At 40.1% G+C, this 24,214-nt stretch overlaps 1 protein-coding gene across 1 annotated transcript in view; it reads left to right on the forward strand.

Annotated features, from left to right (window-relative positions):
- The window catches only part of veph1 (ventricular zone expressed PH domain-containing 1), a 66,836-nt gene that overhangs the window by 27,738 nt on the left and 14,884 nt on the right, over positions 1-24,214 (forward strand). The window contains exons 4-10 of the mRNA XM_069668902.1: positions 483-646; positions 1,914-2,123; positions 9,955-10,175; positions 11,395-11,619; positions 13,802-14,163; positions 18,019-18,158; positions 18,633-18,767. Coding sequence (XP_069525003.1) covers positions 483-646; positions 1,914-2,123; positions 9,955-10,175; positions 11,395-11,619; positions 13,802-14,163; positions 18,019-18,158; positions 18,633-18,767 — 1,457 coding nt within the window. The remainder of the gene's footprint in view (positions 1-482; positions 647-1,913; positions 2,124-9,954; positions 10,176-11,394; positions 11,620-13,801; positions 14,164-18,018; positions 18,159-18,632; positions 18,768-24,214) is intronic.

Consider the following 24,214-nt stretch of genomic DNA (forward strand, 5'->3'; position numbering starts at 1 on the left):
CTCTCAAACTCTAACTCACGTTTCCACCGTCCTGTTCAGGTGACATCTCACCACCAGCGAGATTTCTGAGCGAGACTTCTCCTTGAGCAAGTCTTCTGTTTCTGGTTACACAAAAAGGATCTTACTCTTTCAAAAAAGGACAATCTTTGTAGGGATCATATCCGTAATGTTGTCGGACAGGTAACATTCTGCCCTGTCAATGGCAAAAACAAGCACTTTAAGTGGATGTACTTTGATAGGGCGCAATTGGCCCAGGAGATTATGTTGCAACCATTGCGGCCGTATTGTGGCTACGGAGAAGGCAATCTACTCGACCAATTCCAAAAGTTTTTGTTCCTATGAGTCATTTCGACACCCAAATTTGTAAAAAAAAATAGGGCCCAGGTTTAAAAATACTGAACTTCTCTTTTAAGACTTGTCTATGCACAGTGTCATGTTGGGCTATGTGGCTAACTGAAAACCTCTGTGTCTCTCTCTGGCAGGTAACCACATGCTGTTACGAGTGTTGCCTTCAGTCTACCCCAGACAACCAGATACCATCCACTGTCACCTAGGCAACCTCACTGCGAAGATGTCACAGCTGGAGTCCCCAGAGCAACAACATCTGATTAGACTCATTCAAATGGTCGCCGAGCAACATCCATTGGTGAGTGTTTGTGTGTTTTTCTATGTTAGAGATGAAGCAGTGAATCAAACTATCACTGTCACATTCATAGATTCATCTTATTCTCTTACAACCACAAATACAGAAGTGAATTGATCACATTCCTGCCAGGGATCTGAATACAAGTTATATTGCATCATATTTCTTAACATTTTTGTTGGCACTAGTCTTGTCAGCCTTGGAATAATAACAAGAAACCATGGATTAGTTACACCTAAAAGACGCAGGCTTCCAGCTGTATTATATAGTGTTATTTAATGTGATAATAAGGTAGTTGCAATACATCAGACTGTGAGGTAATACGAAAATAAAACACACACCATCTAAATCAGAACTGAGTCTCTGAGTGTCGATGGCTTAACTTTATATTTAACTTGGCTTTGGGTTATAGTGAAGCACAAAAGGGGAGTTTTGTAACATTTTTGCCTCTGAGTCAGGCTCAGACCTTTTAGCATTCATCTGTGCTGTATCCCGTAATTAGCTCATTTGGAAATGTTTGAAAAAGCCACTGGAATGCAGTTAGAAGTGAAGAACTGGAGCAGTGAATGTGGAGTAAACATCTCTCAGTCGGAATTGCCTTAATCCTTTGTATTTTGGAGCAGAGCTCCTGATGTTTAACATGGGAAAGTACCACATACCAGCAAACAGAGCCCATGGTGCTGAAACATGGATAGTCTCACTCACATGTGAAGCACTGGGGAGACTAAAGCAGCCATCTGGAGTTATTCTAATCTCCACCCCCCGCACAGACACATAAAATTCTTCTTTTGTGATTGTAGCTGCTTTCGTCACAATTGTTACAAAATATTCGGCCTCCCAAAATCCAATTCTTACTGGAAGTGATGTGGGTATTGAAAAGATTAAAAAGGCCAAAAAGATGAAAGTTTGTAATTATGTAACGTTAATGTTTTATTTATTAATGTGATTATTCGGGCTCATTAAGTAGCAGGAGGGCTGGAAATGTTTGGCATAGTTAGTCTGATCCAGTCTCGTGCAGGCCAGATAATGAGGAGGAACTGTTCATTCACTCAGATTGTCCAGACAGTTCTACAGTTAAGCTTTTGTTTATTATTAGTCACCAGTCCCTTCATCCCGCTCCAGGGTCACTCCTCTCACCCTCAGCCTTCATTAAAGACACATCAAGCCTCTGTTTGGTGGTGATTGTTACTGAGTGCTGACAGAATTACTGCTTTAATCAAAAATAATGACGTTCTTCTCTCTCTATCTTTGTTTCTTCTCGCTCCTACAGATGTTGAGCCCTCAGGTGCCAGCATTAGTCAGTTACCTAGGAGACCAGTCCCTAACTGAGGCCCTACTGGGTGCGCTTGTGGACATTTCACAGGCCAGCCCTTCCTCACTGGTCAGCTTTCTGCCAGCATTGAGGATTGTGGGACAGCAATGCCCTGCTCTCCTGGGTCACGTGGCCAAAATCCATGGTGCTGTGGGCATTTTAAGTGAGGTACAAATCCACACACACACACACACACACACACACACACACACACACACACACACACACACACACACACACACAGTATTGTTGTTTCCAATAGAGACTTGCAGTTAATGCACAAAGTGGAAGTTTATGTTTTACAGACTCTTGATGTGTGATTCATATTAAAGGCAGCACAATGGTGTTCAAAGTCAGTGAAAAGATGGGTTGTAAGTATAGTTAGTTTTCTGCAGCAAACAGATAATGCAGATAATAAAGATATCTGCCATTTAAGAAACAATGGCTTGGGAATTAAAAAAATGAATGTACCTGAAGTGTGCTTGGCAGTGGTTACTCTCTCTCTTACAAACAGACGCACACAGCAGGCAGGAGTGATTATTTTAATGAGGAAAGGACTCCGCTGCACTCTCACATGACTTGTTCTCTGTTGTCCTGCCAAGTATAAAAAACACTTAGGCACAGAACAGGACGGGCTGATCTGGAGGTTGTCACTGCTGTCTAACACTTATATCAGTGTCCAATTGGAGCGTCTGTCCTAAACAAACACACGGTGTCTTCGTAGAGAGTTCTGTGTTTCTACAGCTGATGGAGAAGAAGAACCAACATAAACTGCTGTCCCCTCAGGGCTGAGGAAAATCTTTTTTGAAGGAACGGTTAAGGGGCAGCTGTGTTTGCTGCAGCCTAACGATGCAAGCATAACACAATTAAACCTCGAGAGAGGTATTTTTTTTATTGATGTCATGAGAAATGGCTCTATTACAGAAGAGAAAATATGTTCTCGTAGTCATCAGATCTTTATTTGTTTGAGAACTGCCTGCATGGATTTCTGTAAAACTATAGGCACCAATTCAAAGCAGCAGGTACTCATTTAAAATAAAAAAAATACTACCCCTAAAACTAAAGCAACTGCTTTTGCTTATAGGATTTTTTGTTTTTTTTGTTGACCTCTAATATCAACATTTTTTTTGCAGTAGACTAACTTTGTCCCATGAGTCTCATTCTGGCTGACCCATGGGTTAAAGCCCTGCAGATCTGGCTGCTTAGTTGCCCCTAATTTGACTTCTTTTCCTCTACAGTTTTTCAGCATTTAGCTAACTGTGATTGGACCCCTCAACAAAACACTTGAACTGCTGATTGCAGGTTAATTAGGCTGGCAAATAGAGCAAACTGCAAGGTGGTATTCCTGCTGACTGATGGGCTAGAGAGGGAGGGAGTGATGTAGGCTGACATGGCACACACACACTCACACACATGGACATAGTCATTAAATTTTGTCTTGACAACTTTCTGATTCTTTTTGAACAGAGAAAAAAACAAACTTGTGAAAATGATAAATGGACTGCACTTATAGAGCACTTTTCTAGTCTACTGACCACTGAAAGCGCTTCACACGACATGTCAGCATTCCCACTTTCACACACAAATTCATGAAATATATCTATGTCAGCTACTATAAAAATTGCCATGGCATTTGGATAGACATATAAGGACCGAGTTCCATCATCAGGTCTAAGTTTTCATTTGGCTAAGTTTGTTAGTCGTAAAACCTGCTCGAGGATTCTGCCTGTTAAAAGGAAGTTTTTCCTTGCCAATGTGCCGAATTGCTAAGTGCTACTCATGGTGGATTGATGTTGGGCCTCTCTTTAAATAACTTAACAAAGAGTCGGTCTAGACCTGCTCTTTCTGTAAAGTGTCTCGAGATAACCCTGGTTATGATTTGGCGCTATACAAATAAAATTTGATTGATTGATTGATTGATTTGATTGATAATTTGTTTTTCGACCGAATACCTTTAGAACTTCCTCATCAGCCTCAGCTGTACTTTGTTTTATGCTAATTAGCCAATGCTGGCACGCTAACACGCTGAACTCAATCAATCAAATTTCATTTGTATAGCGCCAAATCATAAGCAGAGTTATCTTGAGACACTTTACAGAAAGAGCAGGTCTAGACCATACTCTTTGTTATGTTATTTAAAGAGAGGCCCAACATGAATCACTGTGAGTAGCACTTAGCAACATTCGGTACTTTGGCAAGGAAAAACCTTCTTCTACCAGGCAGAAACCTGAAGCAGAAACATGTTGAATATCAACCGGCTTTGACTGGATGGGCTGAAAAATAGGATAGATGGAGATGCAGGATAGAGACAGGCAAAGAGAGCAACAACAACATATGTCCTTGTTACATCAACAACAACAGGTAATACATACTTATGGTTACAATGCCAATAATAGTGGTACACAATTGTAAAGATTAGCAAATATTAAATTAGCAAGAGAAGCATAGTAAGGATAACAGGCTGATAATAATGAATTAGCAAAACAGCATAGTAGTGATAAAGGCTGTAGTAATAGTAATTGTAACAGTTGGAGTTAACAGGTCTACTATTCACATTAGCAACAACAATAATGATACTATGGGGAAGACTGATGTTAGTAGTTGTTGCAGTCGAGCAGGTCCACAGCAGCAGGTGGTTTGCAGCAATGATCCCCAGGAACCTACAAGACAAGGGAGCACAAGAACTCCCGGGAAGGTATATGGTTAATAACGTGAATGGGACAAGAAGATACAGAGTTAATAAGCTGCATTAATATAAGAGAGAGAGAGAGAGAGAGAAAGTAACTCGGTGTGTCAGATCCCCCCGGCAGTCTAAACCTATAGCAGCATACCCTTTCCCACCAAAATTAGCGCCCAGGAAGACCCGCTATTAAATGCCGATTTTCTCTTTTTCCCATTGCCAGTGGAGTATACTCCTCTCGGTCTCTTTTCTGCTGCCTCACCGTCTGGCATCACAAATGCCGGAAACAGGGTTAGTAAACAATAGTGTGGTCTCTAACTTTGCCAGAAATCTGTCCCCTTATTTCTTCTTCCCCTCGGATCTCTCACCTCTCTGTCTTGCCTGTGTTGCTGCATCTTGCATGAAACAAAGAACAAATTCGGCCTTGTATGTTGTTCATCTGTATTTACACAACAGCAGCCGGAACTTCAATGTGCGTCATAGCATTGTGCCAGAAAGGGGGTGGAGATTAGTGTGTCGACCCAGGTTTTGTGTTCCCATCATTGCTGATCAGAACCGAGGCGATGGTTAACACAGGTCTACTGCAGAGTCATTTGACCCGGGTTTGGATGCTGATTGTAACCTTTCCCACTAAACAAAAAAGCTGGGTGTTAGCAGGTGTTAGCGGGTTTTTTGACCAGTGGAAAAGGGGCTTCAGATAGTGAAAATATTTTCTTTTTACAAGCTAAATATCAGCATGTAAGCAATGTGAGTATGTAGTGTAGTAAAGTTTATGCATATTCCATCTGCATAGACACATTTATTGGGTAATATTTCCTGACTTTAGCTCCTAATAAAGCACTGTATGGGGGAAATACAGACATTTTTATGACCTATAGTTCCAGCTGAGTATGCCATCTTAAAATGTACTTTTTGTGATCACATGTTTACTGTCTGGCCAATGACATTGAAATCGAATATTTCTACAAGCTTTGCAGAACAGAACCTCAAACTTTGCCCCACTATTCTGATTTATCCCTGAATAAACTCTGCACTGTCTTCTGGCCAAGCATAGCTGAAGCAATGCCCTCATTAGCCACCTGAGGTAATACAAGTTCAGTCACTGATAACTAAATGCTTTCTATCATGCAGCATTCATCTAGAAGCAGTGACAGAAAGCGTGAGATAATTGTAGCAACTTGTGTTGTTCAGCCATAATAAGTGTTACATGATTGCTCACACAGCACTGTGTAATGATGAAGTCACACATTACAGTCTGTGATTTGTGTGCGCAGATGGATGAAGGTGACAGCGGGACAGGGTGAGAGCTCCCACTCTCTCTTTTCCTCTGGGTCCATTTAAGGCGGTTTAACCACAATTTGGGGAAATTATGGAAAGAGGGGAAATATGGCATGGCTGTCTTTAGATGATGCATGCCCCTTCAGATGCACATACATATATAGACACACACACCCAGATGATGGAGTTGGAAACCATAGTAATGATTATAACTGCTCCAGGGTAACCTTTCCTCCAAAGCCTCAATCTCTTTTCAAAAACCTGCCAACCGAAGACACAAATACATACACGCGCGTGCGCACACACACTCACAAACACACACACTGTTGTTCAGACCTCAGTGTCCTGTCTTTCTTCACATTGGAACCATTTGGAAAATAACCCGTGTTTTTCTGGGAAATGCCTCCACAGAGGCCTCCTGGTGATGGCAGTGGAGAGTACCTCCTGTGGGTTTCGTGTTTGTACCCTACAAACACAAACACACACACACACACACACACACACACACACACACACACACACACACACTTTTTCTCACTGAGATGCATTTGTACTTGATTGTAACAGGATTTCACAAGTCTCTTTCTGGCTTCCTTGACCTCCTGAAGGGATTCATTCTATATTGCATTTCTGGACTTATTGTCTGTTAGATCCGTATATCTCACCATCTTCATCAAAGCACACTGAGAAAAAGAAACCCTGACTGCTGTGATGCAGTCCAACCCAGCAGACCTGTAGTAAATCCCATTTTGAGAAATGGATTGTTTTATTTGGTGTTAATGCTCTCTCAGAAATGTGTTGATTGGACTCTCTTGTCTTTGATGGCTGAAGTTTGTGGTGGTTCTGTTTGACATTAGTCCTTTTTTATTTGCTTCTCTTTCTGTTACTAATGTGGACAAAACATCAGCAACACCTTTAAACATCATGCAGTTCAACACAATGTCAACACTTGCTCAATTTCAGTAAACGGAATTCAAAGTGTTTAACATAGATTGCATCATACAGGAGTTTTTGTTCCCACTTTTCTTTTAAAGCTGTTAACATTGTGATTTATCTTCAGAGCAGTCATTTCCAAACCTCGAGGGGTCATAAGATAGGTCTAGATGATTATTATTACTCAAAATACCGGATACTTTATCCTCTTAAGGTCTATAAAAGCTTCCAAATATTATTTGGAGAATCACTTCTTGCTCAAAGCTCATAAAACTATATTGAAACTTAGATGAGGCCTCCAAAGTAAAGTTTGCCTTGTTTTAAAGCGTCACAAGCCAAAGAGTTTGGGACACTGCCATAGAAGCAGAACATGATATACATATGGATGATTTAAAAAGTGAACAAGCCACTGCTGGTGTGAAATATCTTCAATCAAGGGAAAAACTACATATGTGGAGTATGATTTAATTTGAGTTGACACACTAGTTGTACAAACAGCTGGACAGAAAGACAGCATACAGTATGCAGTTAGATTTGAATGTATAGCCTTTGCTCTTCCTTTCCTTGTTAACATGGGTAATAAATTAGTCAATTAACTTTTAACATCAGGTTTTGATGGAACTAGTATATATGGATATATACTAGCTGCCACAAATAACTAATTTGCTCTGGGAAAGAACACACACACACTTATGCACACAGTTGTTTCTCCATAGGGCTTGTTAGGGAGAGAGTTGTGTGCCAGACTGCAGCTCCAAAAGGAAGCAGAGAGATCAGAGTCCTGATCTGCAATCAGGGGAAACTAAGCGACAAAGCAAACAGGCAAATAAATAAATACATCAGCTGGTTAGTGAGCAGAGAAAGGACCTGGCTTGTTGCTGCAGCGATGAAGTATTTGCCTTTTTTTTTATTTGTAAGTGAGTCATTCAATATTTTAATTAAGTTTTTCAACACATATCTCTTGCACACAAACACATGTGCTACCGCCCGAGGAGACTGGCTCCCAGAGCTACAATCATGATAATGAAGTGATAGGAATGACCGAGCCAAGTTGTGTGTTTTTCTGTTAGTTTTTTGGAACACATGAGGCAGAAAGAACAAATCTCTTTGTCAAGATTTGCATCTCTCTTGTCAGATCAGCTCTTTGGAGGTATATCTGTTACCTGTTGTCCTATTTTTAGAGATCATGAACATGTATAAATGAATACAAAACATATTTTCTTTTTCTTTAACTCACTTTTTAAAACATCTTGTTACAGTAACCTGATGTTTTTAGAACATTAAATCAAGGCCAAGTGCTTTTTCCACACAATTAAGCAAAAACTACATATGAGCTGGGAGGCTTTTAATAAAGTTACTGTTACATTTGTCAGTATTGTTCAGAGTCTTTCAAAAGCAAAATCCTCCAAACATTTAAAGCTTGAGCCGTGTTGCAGAAGCAGTCCACATCTGAAGTCATTGGACCTCACAAACTCCTAAATACCTACTTGTCATGTTGTTAACATTTATAGTCAAGTTCTGCCTTTTCTGGCAGTTTTTTTTTATATAAATGCAGCATCCTTCAGCGAGTGCTTATGAAACTTGCCCAAAATGTGCAGTAACTGCATTCTTCTCTCCTTGTTACAAGGTGTGCTTGAGCTCTGTAAGCTCTGTAAGCTCTGCCTGTTTGTCTCTCAGTCAGAGGAGGACATGGAGGTCTTTAGTTGTTCTCTCGGTCCAAGTGGTGTTAGGTTTTACAGGCGTAGAGTTTTTTGAGAAAATCCTGTTTTTGTTCGTAGATGGGGGTATTGTTGTCGTTGGTCCTGCCTTAAAAACTCAGCAAGAGAGCTGTTACTTAATCATGCCACCTGGTCCATCTGTCGTCACAGTAGTTTTTTTTTTGTTGTTGACTGGTTATCACCACTAATAAATGTTGGGTTTTTTTGTTAAATAATGGGATAGATTCCAGTTTAAATAATAATTAAAATAAAGACTAACATGTTGTATTTAAAGGCTATACATTTATATTCTTGTATTTAGTATTGAAATGAATATGAATGAATATTGAATATTTGTTTGCAAGTAAAACAAATATGCTTACAGTAGGTATAAACCTAGTTAAGTAAATTGTTAAAGTTGTATATGCTGTGGACACAGTTTACACAAAAAGCAGGCTGAGAATGATGGAATGTATATTAGGGGTGGGACAAAATATTGATACGACAATTGTCCTGACTTGTGCAATACAATTATCGAGAGTCTGGCGCCAAATATCGACATGTTAATATACAATAAATGGTGCTCTTAACATATTTCCCTGCGATTTTGATTCAGCGCATTACTACTTCAAGACTTCTCGCTGGAGCGCTTATGACATGAATGAGGGTAGTGAAGTGAAATGAATTGGCCGAAGAAGAAGTTGACGGCAGGATAAAAGAAGAAGAAGCAAAAGACAGTGGGATAACATCGGACAGCGGTGAAAAGAACTTAAGAGATGCACCAGCCACTTTAAACAGTTTTTGTTCTATAGTTCTGTAAATGTAATTTACAGACTGAAAACACACGTATATTGTTTCATCTCAGTTTGTCAAATTCTGTGAAACTGTCATCAAATGTTGTATTCTTCAGTTAATCAGATATTGTGATGTATCATTATGTTTTGTCTTACAATATATGAGTTATCGCAGAATCACTGTATCGTGATATTATCGTTATCGCGGGCCACGTATCCCGTAACGTGAGTTGCCGTATTATTCTCACTCTGTGTGTACAAGGCTTAAGGGAAAGTAATGGCATTGGGGAGGAGAAGAAGTTTATATTTTCAAAGTTTGCAGAGTGCGAACTGCACATGTTTTGTTGATTTAGAAACAAAATTATTCCAACAATCCCCCCAAACACTTGGGGGGACCTGTTTTCAGTGACTCTTAATACACTCCAAAACAAACACAACATAAGACATAACAACATAAACAGGATGTTTTTGAAGAATAAAACAGTTTGTGGGATACTATAATCCTGTCTGTATTTGTTTTCTTATTTCTTTGTTTCATTTTAATCAAAACCAGCATGGATCACAACACCAGATAATATTGTTTAAAAATCTCTCTCTCTGTTGTCTCCTGTCTCCAGACTCACGCTCACAGCTCTTTGGTGTACCTGGTGTCCCTTCTGGGCAGCATGGAGCACAGCTTTCACCACACACTGCTGCTGGAGATCCGAGCCCTGACCGATAGATACCCGTCCGTACTGGGAGGCGGCGGTAAAGACATCTACAGGATGAGCAACTCGTTCACTGCAATAGCCAGGCTGCTGGGGAGAAGACTGGAGGAGAGCACGCCCACAAACTGCAGGTGAGATGCGGTCCTGCGTGAACTTCACATATCTGGATTTAACAATATCTAGTAGCTGTGGGGTCATTTACTTATGCTGTAATGCCTCTTTTAAACAGATATCATCAAACCACACAGTTGTTATGAAACACATTGCACTCAAAACTGCTAATGAAGTATCAGTTTCAGTTTAATAAAATCATTTCAACACTGATCCTGTTCCGCACACAGGATGTTAGCCTCAGAGATTGGCTGATCTGTATGTGTGTCACTAAGATAAGTTCACAGTTTATAAACTTGTTTTCTTTCTCACACCAAGCCAAGAGTCTGAGCCCACACATTTAACTGATTTGTTGTACTAAAAGCAACATCATTTGGGTTTATACAAATTCATTTAAAGACCACAAAAATCTTCTTTGTTATTTTTGTACCCAAGGATATCCTCAGAAGACTCCTTTACTAGGTTTTTAATGAATACAAGTCACGAGAAGTGTTCCAAGTTGCAGTATGCATTGTGTGTGCATGAGCTCGCGTGGGTTTGTGTGAGTGTGTTTCTATGTTTGTGTCAATGTGCATAAGTTGACTGGGATTCATCTGGCTGCAGTGTGAGAATGACACGCTCGGCTCTCTCCGAAATAAGAACATTGTGTGCAGGGTTGGAGTCTTCCAAACACTTTGCTTGGGGTCTTCTGGAAGAAAGATTGAAGGAACGAGGGATTGAGAGAGGCAGGGTGGTTTATTAGTGAAAGAGCAGGGGGTGAGGACTGAAGAAAAACTACAACGGTTGAAAGTTATTTTTCAGCAAACAAGTGGACTGTTAAATGAAGTCATAAAGGCCATTTGTGGAAAAACAAATAGAGACAGGAAGAAAGAAAGAGAGAGAGAGAGAGAGAGAGAGAGAGAGAGAGATGGGGGGAATAATTAGTTTGAGTTAGAGATAAAAAGGGGGGAGACAGGCACCAAAGTGTTGGGCAGAGAAAACAAAGCAGCAGAGAGAGGGGAGAAGGTGAGATGTGGCCAACAAAATAGGGTGAGAAGGGGGCACACGGGTTGAGAGACACAGAAACAGAGCCAGTCATCGTGAGAAAGTGAGAATTACAGGAAAGCCAGCTAGAGAGGGAGGGAGGGAGGGAGGTTGGGGGGAGAGTGAGGCTTCCATCCAAAAATGTCTGTCCAGCTTCATCTCACAGCCCACCACCTGCAACCCAAACACTTTGCCCTCTTTGTGTGTGTTTTACAGGGTGGATGAGGCAGGCCCGCTGTCACCCTTTGCAGTGGGAGGAGGAGGAGGAGGAGGAGGGCGGTCAGAGCAGCGCCTGCAGGTGAAGATCCAGGCCTTTGAAGAAAAAATGGGGGGGGAGGAAAAGGGAGAGGAGGAGGTGGAGGAAGGCTCTCCCGCCCCCCAGCGACGTTACAGCCTGAGCCAAGCCATCAGGGAGGAGAGACGAGAGATGAGATTCAACAGGTTGGTTCGGCTGAGTATCTGCACTCTGACTTAGCAGATACTCCGTTATTGTTATCAAATTTCTAACAGATCTTTTGAGCCAAGAAGCCTGTACACTGTGTCTCAAGACAATGCAAACTTACAGCCATGTTTGTGTTATCTTAAAAAAGCACAGAACTTTTAGTCTCATTACTGTGAATTAACAGTATTGCTCAATGTTGATGTATTGGATAATAACATTTTTCTTGTGTTTGCTTTGTAATCCAGCACTGAGATCCACACTGACGTTCAGCTTGGGTCTGAGTGTGTTAAAATACATGTCAGATAAACAGTGCCGGAATGGTTATCTTTTTCATACATTGTTATTGGGGGGGTAAAAACTTCAAAGGCAAGCAGGGAATGACTGAAGAGTCTGACTCATAGACATATCGTAATATACCATAGGATAACATATGATACCATATGTTATGAAAATATACAATACCAAACGATGCATTGTATTTTCTCCGTAGGGAAATTTGTCCTGGACTTTCCACAGTAGTATTAATAAACTATTTCAACAGACACTTGCTGTCATCAGTGTTTCTGCTCTGAAGGAATGGACTGCAGCTCTTATTTCTTTTAGAGGGCTTTCTATACCAAGGGTCAACTCCTTTAGGTATTCTTTTTTAAAGCCGATTGTCTAACAGTCAACTGGTGGGATTAGGCAGCTCTGTGTCCATCCATTTCTGTAAACTAAAAATGTTAAATTCGCACTCACGTTTGGCTGTGTGGAGCTGAGAAAGGAGCTCAACTTCTCTCCTTTCTAGTTTTATTCTTGACTCAACTTCTTCACATGCAAGTGTAACACTAAAAATGTCCGTTGAAAAGACGACTATGGCCGCTGTTGAAAAGACGTATAAACTGGTTCAAAAGTAAAAGTTTATCACCGAGTTACCGACTATTTGAAGACGTTAAATGTTTATGTTTAGACCAGATTTCACCTGCTTCTGTCAGATTCATCACATATTCACACACATATTAACAACAATTTTCAAGTCTCATAGTGGCTCAAATGATTATATAAGTGAGCTGTGCATCAAAGTCACCTACACATTTTTTTTGCAAAATGGGTTGACCTGGATTTAATCCCACAATAACTGCATTCAAGCGAAGCACTCAACCCTGTCGGCTACCGAGTTCATACGTGAAACATGTGTCCGTCAGCATCCAGGGGTCGTTTATAGTAGTATAGTCAGATAGTCAGAGCTGAGCTTTCTTCTTCTGTGGGGAATGTTTTAAACTGCTCATTTTACGATGTCTCTAACCTTCTTGTTAACATCATACAGCCCATAAAGCACTGTGTTTATGATTTTTGTATGAAAAATGATTTTGGAGAAATGCAACTACAATCATCACTTCGTCACCCTTTCATAACTAAAATGAACATAACCGTATTTTAACCGGTTGAAAACAGGCTGAAATTAGGTTTTAGACGTTCGGACCTAATTTCACCCTGTTTTCAACCAAATTTCAAAGTTGAAATCCCGGTTGGTGCTCACTGGGTTGTCCCTTTCTAACAACATCATGTCTCTCCGCTCTCATTGCTGGCTTTTCACTCTCCCGTCAGGTGTTGCTAATCAGAACAAAAAAAGTTCTTCTTGTTTATGATGTCCAACGTGGTCCAACAAGACCACATTGGAGCTGATTGAGCATACCCTGGCCCTAATTTCAATAGAAGCGAGTTACTGACCCCAACATCAGCCTCTCTTGTCTTGTCTTTCCTTGCTCACATTGTCTTGCATTGTCAGCAAGCACTTAAGGACATCATTCAATCAATCAATTTTTATTTATATGGCGCTAAATCACAACAAAAGTTATCTCATTACTCTTTACATATAGAGTATCTACTCAACACCATTGAAGCTTCAGTTTATGTCGTCAGCAACATGGTCACAATTTAATTTCAAATCCACACTGGAGCATAGAGCTGAAAAATGAGGCCACTTACTTTGGCATAGGCCTTAAAATGACATTAGTTTGCCCTAAAATCTATTTAAATTATATAATATTATTGATATACTGTTTATGCTAAATAGCAATTTAAGAAGTAATATATTGGAGAAACAGCTGTTATGAGATAAATGAAGGGTCTTGTATTTTAAAAAGTAAAGATCTACAACTTTGCAGCACTTTCACTTTTTCACGTCATGGTCTTTCTTAGGTCAAAGAGCCTGGCCCTCCACACTGTGCGCTCGCGCTCCATCAACTCAGACACTGGGGATGACGGAGAGGGGTTGGAGCAAAGTCCGGACAACATCTCCAACACGTTGGTGGATTTGCTTTCAGAAAACCAGGAAGGTCCAGCTGATGAAAAGAAAACAACGGCTGATTGCTCCATGCCCAACACCACTGCCCTGGATCAAGGGGTCAAAGAGGCTGATAAAGGTCAAAGCAAAGACAAGGAGGAACAGGGGGAAGCCGACAGACTCTTCATCCATTTAAGAGACAATATGGTGATGATCAGGGAGTTCTGTAAAGACATGGTGCAGCAGATCCCCATACCAGAGCAGTGTGTGATAGAAGGTAAGAACGTCTATGCATGTTTTCTTCGAGAAAATTGCCACAAAAAAAATGTGATGACAGTGTTATGGAGAATTAAAGGGAGGTACACAGAATGAGGGTTTGTGTAACCTGCTGAACCTTAATGAGATTACAGTCTGATGTGGTGACTGAGGGTGATTAATGATGCATAATGATGCTCCTCCTTGTCCCCTCACTCCTTCCACTTTCACCCTCTATCTCACATACACACACATGCGAACAGACGCAGCTTTACACAGCACTCAGTAGGTTGATTAGTGTCTCTTGAGCCCTGATCAGACAGGGATAAATGTCTGTAGGGGGAATAGTTTCATTTTAATATTGCTTGTGCTGATCAGTGATTTTAATCCTGCCATGAAGGGCATATGAGTGTGATTTAATCCTTCTTCTCCAGTGTAAGTTTCAATCCTGAATACATTTATGGTCCTCCTTTAATTTATATCTAGTCTGGATAGATTGTATAATGTATCTATGAATTTTGGTACAAAAAGACCTTGTGTTATCAAGTGTTATTTTCCTGTATATGTATGTTAGCTAAAATTCTGTCCAGGACTTATTTAATGTTAAAAACTGGAGGGAATGATTAATGTTCATCGACCTCATCCATCGCTTTTCATTCACTCAATGCGTGAATAAATTTGGCTTGATGTCTAATCTTGCAGCTCAGATTCAAAATAATGTCATCTTAAAGGCCTCATGAGAGAATAGTTGATGTCAACATGTTGCAGCTAGCCAAAATGTTTGATAGACTTCTGTCTAATATTAGCCAACCAGCCATGAAGGATGTCTATATATTGTCAACAAGTCCCAAGATTTGGCTGCACAGGACGTACATTTAGCATGAGTGATTGTTGGATTTAGTCTTTAGATTGATTCTGACTATTACCAGACCTATCCTTCCATGCACTCCAGTGAACCTGCTCTGAATCCAGACTTAAAAACCGTATTAGAGCCAAACTCTATGGGGCCAATGTCAGCTAATTTGTTTTAATGGAAAAATGTAATCAAGGTACAGAGGCAGCGGATTGTTTTGAAGTGGGCAGGGTCATTATGTTCAGTTACATCTATACAACATGTTCAGCTTTAAGTAGAACCAGATGAATATTATGCATACATATGTATGGGTGAAGTACATGTATATGATATACATGCATGTTATACAGTTGTGTGTGTGTGCATGAATGCTTTCATACAGGAGTTGTAGCAGTGCATAGTGAAAAAACAGGAGGGTCAGGCAGTTCATGTGAAAATAACAATGAAATGAGAAACCTCTTACTCCTCCAGCTGAACTAATTCATTTTCTAAAACTTACAAACATATTTTCCAATTGTCCTCTCATTCTTGTCATATTGAGGGAGTTAATGTTTTATTTTCATTCATGCCTTACAATTTGAGCTTATTTTCCAATTATACATTCGATTTGCTTCATTTAAATCAAGAGTTCATTGCCATCATTGCGCAGAGCCTGTCAAAACGTTTTCTTTATTGAATCAGATTTGATCAATTTAAGCTTAGTGTTACAGAAGTCTTATAGGTACGTTGAGCCAACTAACATAAAATATCCTGAAATGCATTAGAAAATATGTGCTTTATATTTTACAAGATTTATAGACATAAACTGCATTGAACTGGACAACAAGAACTCTGGGACCTTTCACACCTTCAGTGTATGTGCAGACAGTCACATGCAAAAATCCAACACATCAGTTCAAACATTACAACACGCACATACCTACGTACATACATATGCAGTTGAATAGCACAGTCCTTTCTGAAGTCCCTTATCTGAGCCATCTGCAGCAGTGAACTGCACCTTTGGGGACACAGCCTCATTAGTTGAACATATTAACAACATACAAAGCTCTTTCACTTTCTCTCTCACTCTCACACACACACATGCACGCACGCACACGCACACACACACACACACACACATACACACACACATTCTTGCCACGAGACTCAAACAGGACACAAGAGGTGATGATATTTTGATGGACAGGAGGGGATGTTATTGCTCCGCCTTTGGCCTTAATGTCATGTTAACTAAGAGGCAGCCAGGATTCATATGCTACACACACACACACACACACACACACACACACACATGTATGCGCACACTAAAAACAGGAAACAAGACAAAAAATAACACTCCTCCTCTGACCTCTGGTTAATTGATTAAATCTGAAGATTAATGTAAATATACACTTATGAAACACACACACGCACTCATCCCTCGTAATTGGTGCTTTGCATTTACTCTTTTAGTATTAAGTCTCTTAATGAGAATCCACCCAAAGGCACTTAGGATATGATGTCACAGATGGTCTCAGCTGGATGATGTCATCATGCCATGGCTGGCCTTCACATCTGCTGCTGACGCTCTGTCTCAGGGGAAGAGGAGGATTACACAGAAGAGCGCATATGCACATGTATACCTAAGCTCTCACAAACATAAAAAAAATGACAGCCACCAAATCATCTGTATCCCAAAGATTGACGGGTTGACAGAGATGAGGAATGTGTTCAATGTTTGCTACACCCTCCCTGTTAACTCATTGGTGTTGTGCCTCCATACATATGAGGAGCATTGAGGCCCATTCTATAATACATTATGGGACCAGAGGCATCCTCTTGCATTCATTTGCATTTTGCAGAATAACAAACTAATGTTGAGTTTGGCTGTAGATCACTCTGAACCTGAAACATAGACAGCCTCATTTTGATTTGACTTTTAGTTGTGATCCACCATAGCTTTTAGAGTTTTTGCAAAGTGAAGAGTAGTGGAAGAGAAGTGCCAGGTTAAAGAGAATAGTGTGATTCTTTCTAACATTTGCGGAATTTATTTTAAATACTTTATGGCATAAGGAGATGGCTACAACTATCATGTATCTGGGGCAACTGTGGTTCAGTGGCAGAGTCGGTCAGCTCTCAATCTGAATGTTGGAGGTTCAATCCCTGACTGCTACAGTCCACATGTTGAGTTGTCCTTGGGTAAGACACTGAACCCTAATTTGCTCCCGAAAGCCATAGCCATCAGGTATAAATGTCCATTAATGATTAGATCTTGATTGAAGATTGGCACTTTACTTAGCAGCCTTTGCCATCAGTGTGTGAATGTGTGTGTGAAAGGGTGAATGTGACATGTAGTGTAGTGTAAAAGCGTTACGAGAGGTCGGAAGACTAGAAAAGCGCTATATAAGTACAGTCCATTTACTGAACTGAAAGAATGTATTTATGTATGTCCAGAAAACATCTGGCCTCAGCCAGCAGCCAGTTAGTTTAGCTTAGCACAAAGAAAGAAAACATTGAGAAACAGCTAAAGTGGCTATCAACTGCCACCAAAACTTGATTTAATCCATACAAAAACACAAGTGTAATTGTAAAAAGGTTTTTTTAGGGGATATTATCCTGCACTGTCTCTTGGCTTAGACCAGGTTATAGGTAGAACTGTCACCTGTGCTAAACTTGAATATGCACACTATCCATTTAAAGAAACCTTATTATTCATGTTGATCACCGTTCTGATGATTTCCATGTGAGTCACAGAAACTGTCTGCCCTTTGCTGGTGTCTTCTCATTGGCTGAGAGGTGTTGATTCATGGGAGGTGGTGGTGGGAAGAGAAGGCAGTTTCTTACGAGACTAAGTGTCTTTGCGTGCTATGAATCATTCCGTAAATATGTTCCCAAGGTTACACAAGTCCATATGTACAAGAGTCTGAAAAAAAGAGTGAGCTGACTCACTCTTTTATCAATAAATTAACTTGTGAATTCCAATTTATCATTTTCTACTTTTGCCATTTTATGTAAGTTTGTTTGTCTGTGTTTGTGTGACAGATTCAAATCGAGGATGTGTGGCCAAGCTGTCATTCTCCTGTCCTCTTAAGGGCCACTACTGTCTGTACACCAAGTCCTGTTTCAACCTGACGAGCCGACAGCCTCATCTTTGGATACACATCATGCTGCTACAACTACAGGTGAACACAAAACTGGAATTGTATGTAAAAGCATTTATACATGTCCAGTACTGTAAAACCCATCAGGTCATAGTTTAAAATGCTCCATAATGTCAATCATCCATCTGCTTTTTAGAATTTATAAAATAACGGGCTAACGGTCTATAGCCATGCTAGCAGCTCTGCTATGTTGGATGAATGTTGGATGCTAAAAGAGTGGGAAATTCCCTTCTGAGAAGTATAATCATTTAATACTACATTATACTTTATAATGAAAGCTTCAAATGGATTTCTTAACCCCTGTTTTCATATTTGGGAATCCACGAAGAGCTCTACGGGTGTGCAATATCCTCAGATGCAAAACGTGGTTTCATCTGGTAAAATATGTAAACAAGAGTATTTTCCAACCTTCTTTTCCTCCTATGGGCAATAATTTTCCTCAGAAAATATGAATAAATATTAATGAATATATATCTTTTTCTCTCCATTGACCAGAGTAAGTCCGCTGTCCCTCTGTGCTCCAGAGACGAGTGTGTCCAGAGACTCGTTTCTCTTTGGGAGAAGACGCAGCTCAAAGGAGCTCACAGCTTCTCCATGGCTGTGACTCAGCATACTACTCCACACAGGAAGGTACTGGACCACCGTGTGTGCATGTCAGTCTGTTTGTGTTGGTATGTGTGTGTATGTGTTTCCAGCTAAAAGCTATCTGTCTCCAGCAGAGGGGATGATGTCATCGGAAGTGAAAAAAACCCCTGAAACCTTAAGAAAGGAAATTGTCAGAGTTCACATCCACTTTGTTTAAGTATGGAATGCACTAAATGGACACTTCTGTATACAAGGCCTCTGCTCACCCTGACTCCTCCTCTTTATCGTGTCTGTTTATGTGTGTGTTTGTGTGAACGATTGTGTGAATATGTGTGACTGTTTCAGTGTTTTGGTATGTGCATGGATGTGGTTGGTGTCCCTTGCACAGACCCCTCATAATGTGACAAGCTAAGTGGTCGCTAGGAAACAATTAGACCCACAAGGAAAATACAGCTGTCGCTTGTCTTTCTCTAAACGTGTGTTGCAGCGGCAATGAGATGGACCAGCTATGGTTTCCATATGGAGTCTGGACATACACAGGGCTGCACATGTATAAACTCAAAAACACACACCCCCACACAAAATGTACTCAGGGCAGGAACACTCATGCTGTGTGAATCCTGTGTTCAAGAAGTGTTGTAAACTTCTGCTTTTACTGTCTTCACTGTATCAGCCTCTAGTAAAATCTGATTTACCTGCTCAGTCACTAGTAAAAAATGCTTCCTCCTGTTTTTAACGTGACCGTTTATATCTTAAAGGAGAAGCTTGACATTTTAAAATCTACTTCTACCCTTGTATGTGTCCAACCAGCAGCCAGGTAGCTTAGCTCAGCATCCAGGATTGTCTCAGTATTGAGCTTGTTGTCACAATAAATATTAAACATTAAAAAAAATATATAACATTAAAAAATATATATATGATTTCAACATTTATCACCAAATTGTCCAGGTTTTCAGCACAGTTAAAATGTTATAACAATATTATACTTGTTTTCAGGACTTAGAGACATTTATCATATAGGCTGTGTAGGCCTCGTAATGCATGCCACTAATTAATGACAGCACCTGTCAGTATGCTAAGTGCTAGCTGACATGCCAAAGAGAAATTGTACTTTATAACAGCTCCCGGAGGCTTATGTTTCCAGCAGTGATACTGCTGCATTCATAGTTTCCATGTTGTTGTAAGGTGGTCTCGGGAGGTGTGCTGTGTGCTTATATAATTTTCTCCTCATCCTCATTAAAAGGCCTATGGTGCATGTAAAGCACATACATGTGATCCAGCATGACTATTAGGTATACTGGGATCTGAAAATATTGTCACCCTAGCTTAGCATAAAGTTTTGAAACAGGGTATCTCACTTGGTTAAGCTGTGCATGGACAGAAATGATAAAATTACAGATGTACTTATCAATCATTTTCTTTCCCAATACAGTTTCTGATACCCCAAAATGTACCTGTCTGTTTGGAACTGATAAAGATATGTAGACTATGTGTTGGACTAGATAGAAGCCACAATGGAAGGAAGTGAAGCTTCAGACACAAGAGGAAGGGTGGGAGGAAACACCAAACACATGAACAAAGGAGCCAGATGAGACATGAGATTAATCAGATGATTATTGTGAAACACATGCAGCATGTAGATTAGTTAGCAACAGCTTTAAATATTGATAGTTTACAGCTACAAACTATCTGAGAAGAAGATATTATTAAGTTTGTATCAGGGATATTGGGTGTAATAATTAGGGGTCAGTTTTAGTTTTATTTCCAATCCTGAATCCAATCCAACAGACCTGGAAAGTACACTAAGAGAATGATCACCTTTAATGTCTTTTTTAGCTTTAGAATAGGTTCAGTCTCCTGTTTTCAGGAAGCACCAAAACAACCACAGAGAAAAGATGACATTTAACAGGAGAGAGGCAGGAAGAGAGTCACAACCTTTCCTTCCATCCATATGCTCTGCATTTCCTTTTTGCTTTCTTTTCCTCATTATTAGACCCTCAGCCTCACTCCTGTCACTGTCAGCCAATCAGAAACACATGTAGCGGAAGACAAGGAGGCAAGAGATGCAAACAGGAGGAAAGCTAAGACATATATGAGACAGTAAAGGTTATCGATTATGTCTGCACTGACAGGAAGATTTAAAAGGAGACTATAGGACTTTATGAGGCTTCAGAGATTTAAGAGGGATTTATGTTCGGCTTCTGACAACTTAATTTAGTAGTTTAATGACAAAGAGATAAAAGAAAGCTGGTGTGAGTGAGGATAAGACGGATGCAGGGATGTAAGCTTCAAAAATAAGCCAGGGAAAGGATGAAAAGGATGGATGTGAGAGGAAAAGGTTGAGAGAGATAGAGCAACACTAATAAAAAGGTTTAAAGCATGGACATGGTTAAAAAAAAAAAAAAAAAAAGATAGAGATAGAGGGGACGATTAGTAGAGAAGGAAAGTGTAGAAAATGGAAAGGAAAAGGGAGATAAGAGGGACATTAAATATGGAGATGCAATTGAAGAGGAGTTGTAGGGCTTGTCAAACGAGAGAATGAGGAGGGGACGCAAAGTGAAGAAGGAAGATGGATAGAGGGATTTCTTTTAGGAGGAGGATATTCTGAAGAGGTTTTATAAAATGTTCCCAGAGGATATGACAAAAAAAAGAAGGAAGAGAAGGCATTAGATATGAACGAAGACTGGGAAAAGTGGAAGCCTGGGAGGGGAGATACTCAACAACTATTTGTCTTTCTTTTTCCCAAAGTGAGAGCGTTTGTTGATACAACTCTGGTGGAGATAAAGTTTGTTGGAGGAAGAGAATGAAGGAGAAAGGCTGAAAATCCAGCAATAGATTAAAGCTAAACACAGAGCTGAGACACAGATAAGATTAAGACATTTAAGGAAGAACAAACTGGACAGGAAGGCAAGAAGAAAGCAGGAGAATTGAGAGAAGAGAAATGTGCCTGTTTGAAATGGCCCATAATATCAAGCCTTTGTCTTGTTTACTGCCTTCATCCATCTCTCCACCACTCCCCTTCCAACACTCCCACTTCTCATCCACTCACCTTTCTCCTGACTTACACTCCCCTGTCTGCTCCTCTTCCTTCCTCCACCTCCTACTGTCTTTCTCTTTTCCATCCCTGGCTATGATCAGCCAGGAAACCTCAATAAAGCCTCTCTGGATTCTCGTTCCTTCAAGTATCCTCTACTCATCCCTAAGACCTTTAAACGGACATTGACGTGTAAAATCCAGTCTCGTTGAACTCACAGATTTGTATGTCTCTGTGCTGTGACAGTGACAGTTGTGGCTGGAGGCATTATGCTTTCGAGTTATATGTCAGTCTGTCCATCCATTCCAATATCTATGCAGACTTATGGATGAAGTGATCTGAATTTGGTGGTAAAAGGTCAAAGGTCAATGCAAGGTCTTTTGGGGTTTTTGGCCTCAACTCAAGAATTTGTACGCTGATAATGTCACAGTTTTCTCAAAGATGAACCGATCAGGCCTTGGTGGTCAAAGACCGAGCTATTCTTGTGAAAGAAAGATTTTAGCAACGCATGAAGGGAACTTTATTACATCTGGTTTATTTTATTTTATTTATAAGTCACGCTAACGATTAGTGGACACTTTCCCATTGCTCTAACCCTTGTGTAGCTGTTGTTCTGCTGTCTGGATGTTCTCTGGCATTATGTCTCTCCTGTAACTGATTGTGCTGGGGCATTTCCTTTTTAATGTAGGTATAATATTGCTGTTGTTTTGTTTAAAGGCTGATGTATTCATTCAAATTTGTTATACCCCGCATTCCCTGTCCCTCATCCCGGCAATAGTTACACTGTCATCCTGTAAGAAACATTGATGGATGTAAACTGTAACTTCACTGTTTGACTAAGGCATATTTGTTTCATATTTGAACATGTAAAAAAAGAGAGTAAAGCACTCCATGGTCTGCCAGCAGTCATCATCAGTCATGTGCGGTTAAAATCTCACATCTTGATCAAATTATAAAAATAATGTAAAGACAGATAGAGAGGGAGGTAGGTTGGGGTGCAGAAAGAAAGACAGACGGGGCATATTGAAGTAAGTAGTGAGCATAATGAGTAAAGGGGGTTACACGAGGACAAATGGATTATATACAGAGTCACATAATCCAGCCATTCTTTCTTCATCTCTTTATTGAATCCACCTCTCGTCCTGATCAGTCAAATATTGGGTCATGTTTTCCCACATCAGCTTGTTGCCTGGTTGCAAATTTGTCATTGCAAACACAGCACCATGTTTCCAAAAGCTCAATGAAACCATATAGAAATCACTTTGTCTGTGCATTGGGGCCTGTCAGCTGTGTGTTACCGTGTGGTGAGCCTGGAACAAAAACACTGTAGTTTGAGGTTTTCCTTGTAATGAACTTAACTGTGAACAGGTGATAGCTTACACAGTGTTAATGATTCATTTGTCATTGTTTTATGCCGCAAATTGGGGCTCTGTGTTCCCTGATTTGTTCTTACTCTCAGATCCTGACTCACAATCTGACTCACTGTCCTTCATTTTTTCTTTCTTTCTTTGCTTCTTGCTTTTTGGGGGAAAAGCTGATTCAGAGAAGCTTTGTCTTCATTATCAGTGAGTGGTGTAAAAGCTATTTTAATTGGCTTAGCATTTGCTTAGGAATGAATTGGATTGTGTAATCCAGATCATATCTGGAAGCTGAAATTATCTGGAACTACTGTACTGCCCACATTTTCCACTGCGTAGACTTTCATGTGTGTAGCATTTGTGTTATTTCCTTGAATTAACATCCTGAACTGAACTTTTGTCTCTACTGTGATTATTATTCAGTGGCTTTTATTCTACCTCTGTGTTCATTGTTCTGCACCAAAACACCAAGTCAAATTCCATGTATGCATAAATCTACTTGGCAATAAACTCAATTCTGATTCTGGTAGAATAATTGAGATCCTTACCTAAAGCAAACATACATAATCAATGTTTTGATGCATGTGTTAGATGAACATACATCATATGGATGACAGACACAGCAAGTAATTACTTCAAGGGAAATAGGGACTTCAAGAGAATCTCACTCCTTAGAGACAAGTACAGAGGCAGGGAGCTAAAAAGGAAATGACCATTTGGCTACAAACACAAGTCCATGTGAATGATATTGTTGCTCAGTAACTCAAGTGTAAACTGATGTGTAAACAAGCAACTGTTTGTTAACATCCACCATTTTAATTTAAAAGATGATAATATGTCGCTGCTGTGTTCACAACTTGAATCTGCCGTCCCCAAGAGGCCCAAAAATCAGTTAGCAGGTTTAAGTAAACTGAGGCAAGAAAATTGGCCCCTGTGAGGGATTTATTAATATGTACTACCATAACATATTGTTCATACTGATACATCAATGTTTAGGCAGCATTTTACTGTTTTAATAGGTTGAAGTGGGGTATTTTTAGTATCACTCACACCTAAAACCATGAACTCTTCCCCACATGGTAAATGGACTCTACTTATAT

This window comes from Semicossyphus pulcher, unplaced genomic scaffold (genome assembly GCF_022749685.1).
Source record: "Semicossyphus pulcher isolate SPU_LCO1_2020_fin unplaced genomic scaffold, fSemPul1.0.p SCAF_19, whole genome shotgun sequence".
Lineage (NCBI taxonomy): Eukaryota > Metazoa > Chordata > Actinopteri > Labriformes > Labridae > Semicossyphus > Semicossyphus pulcher.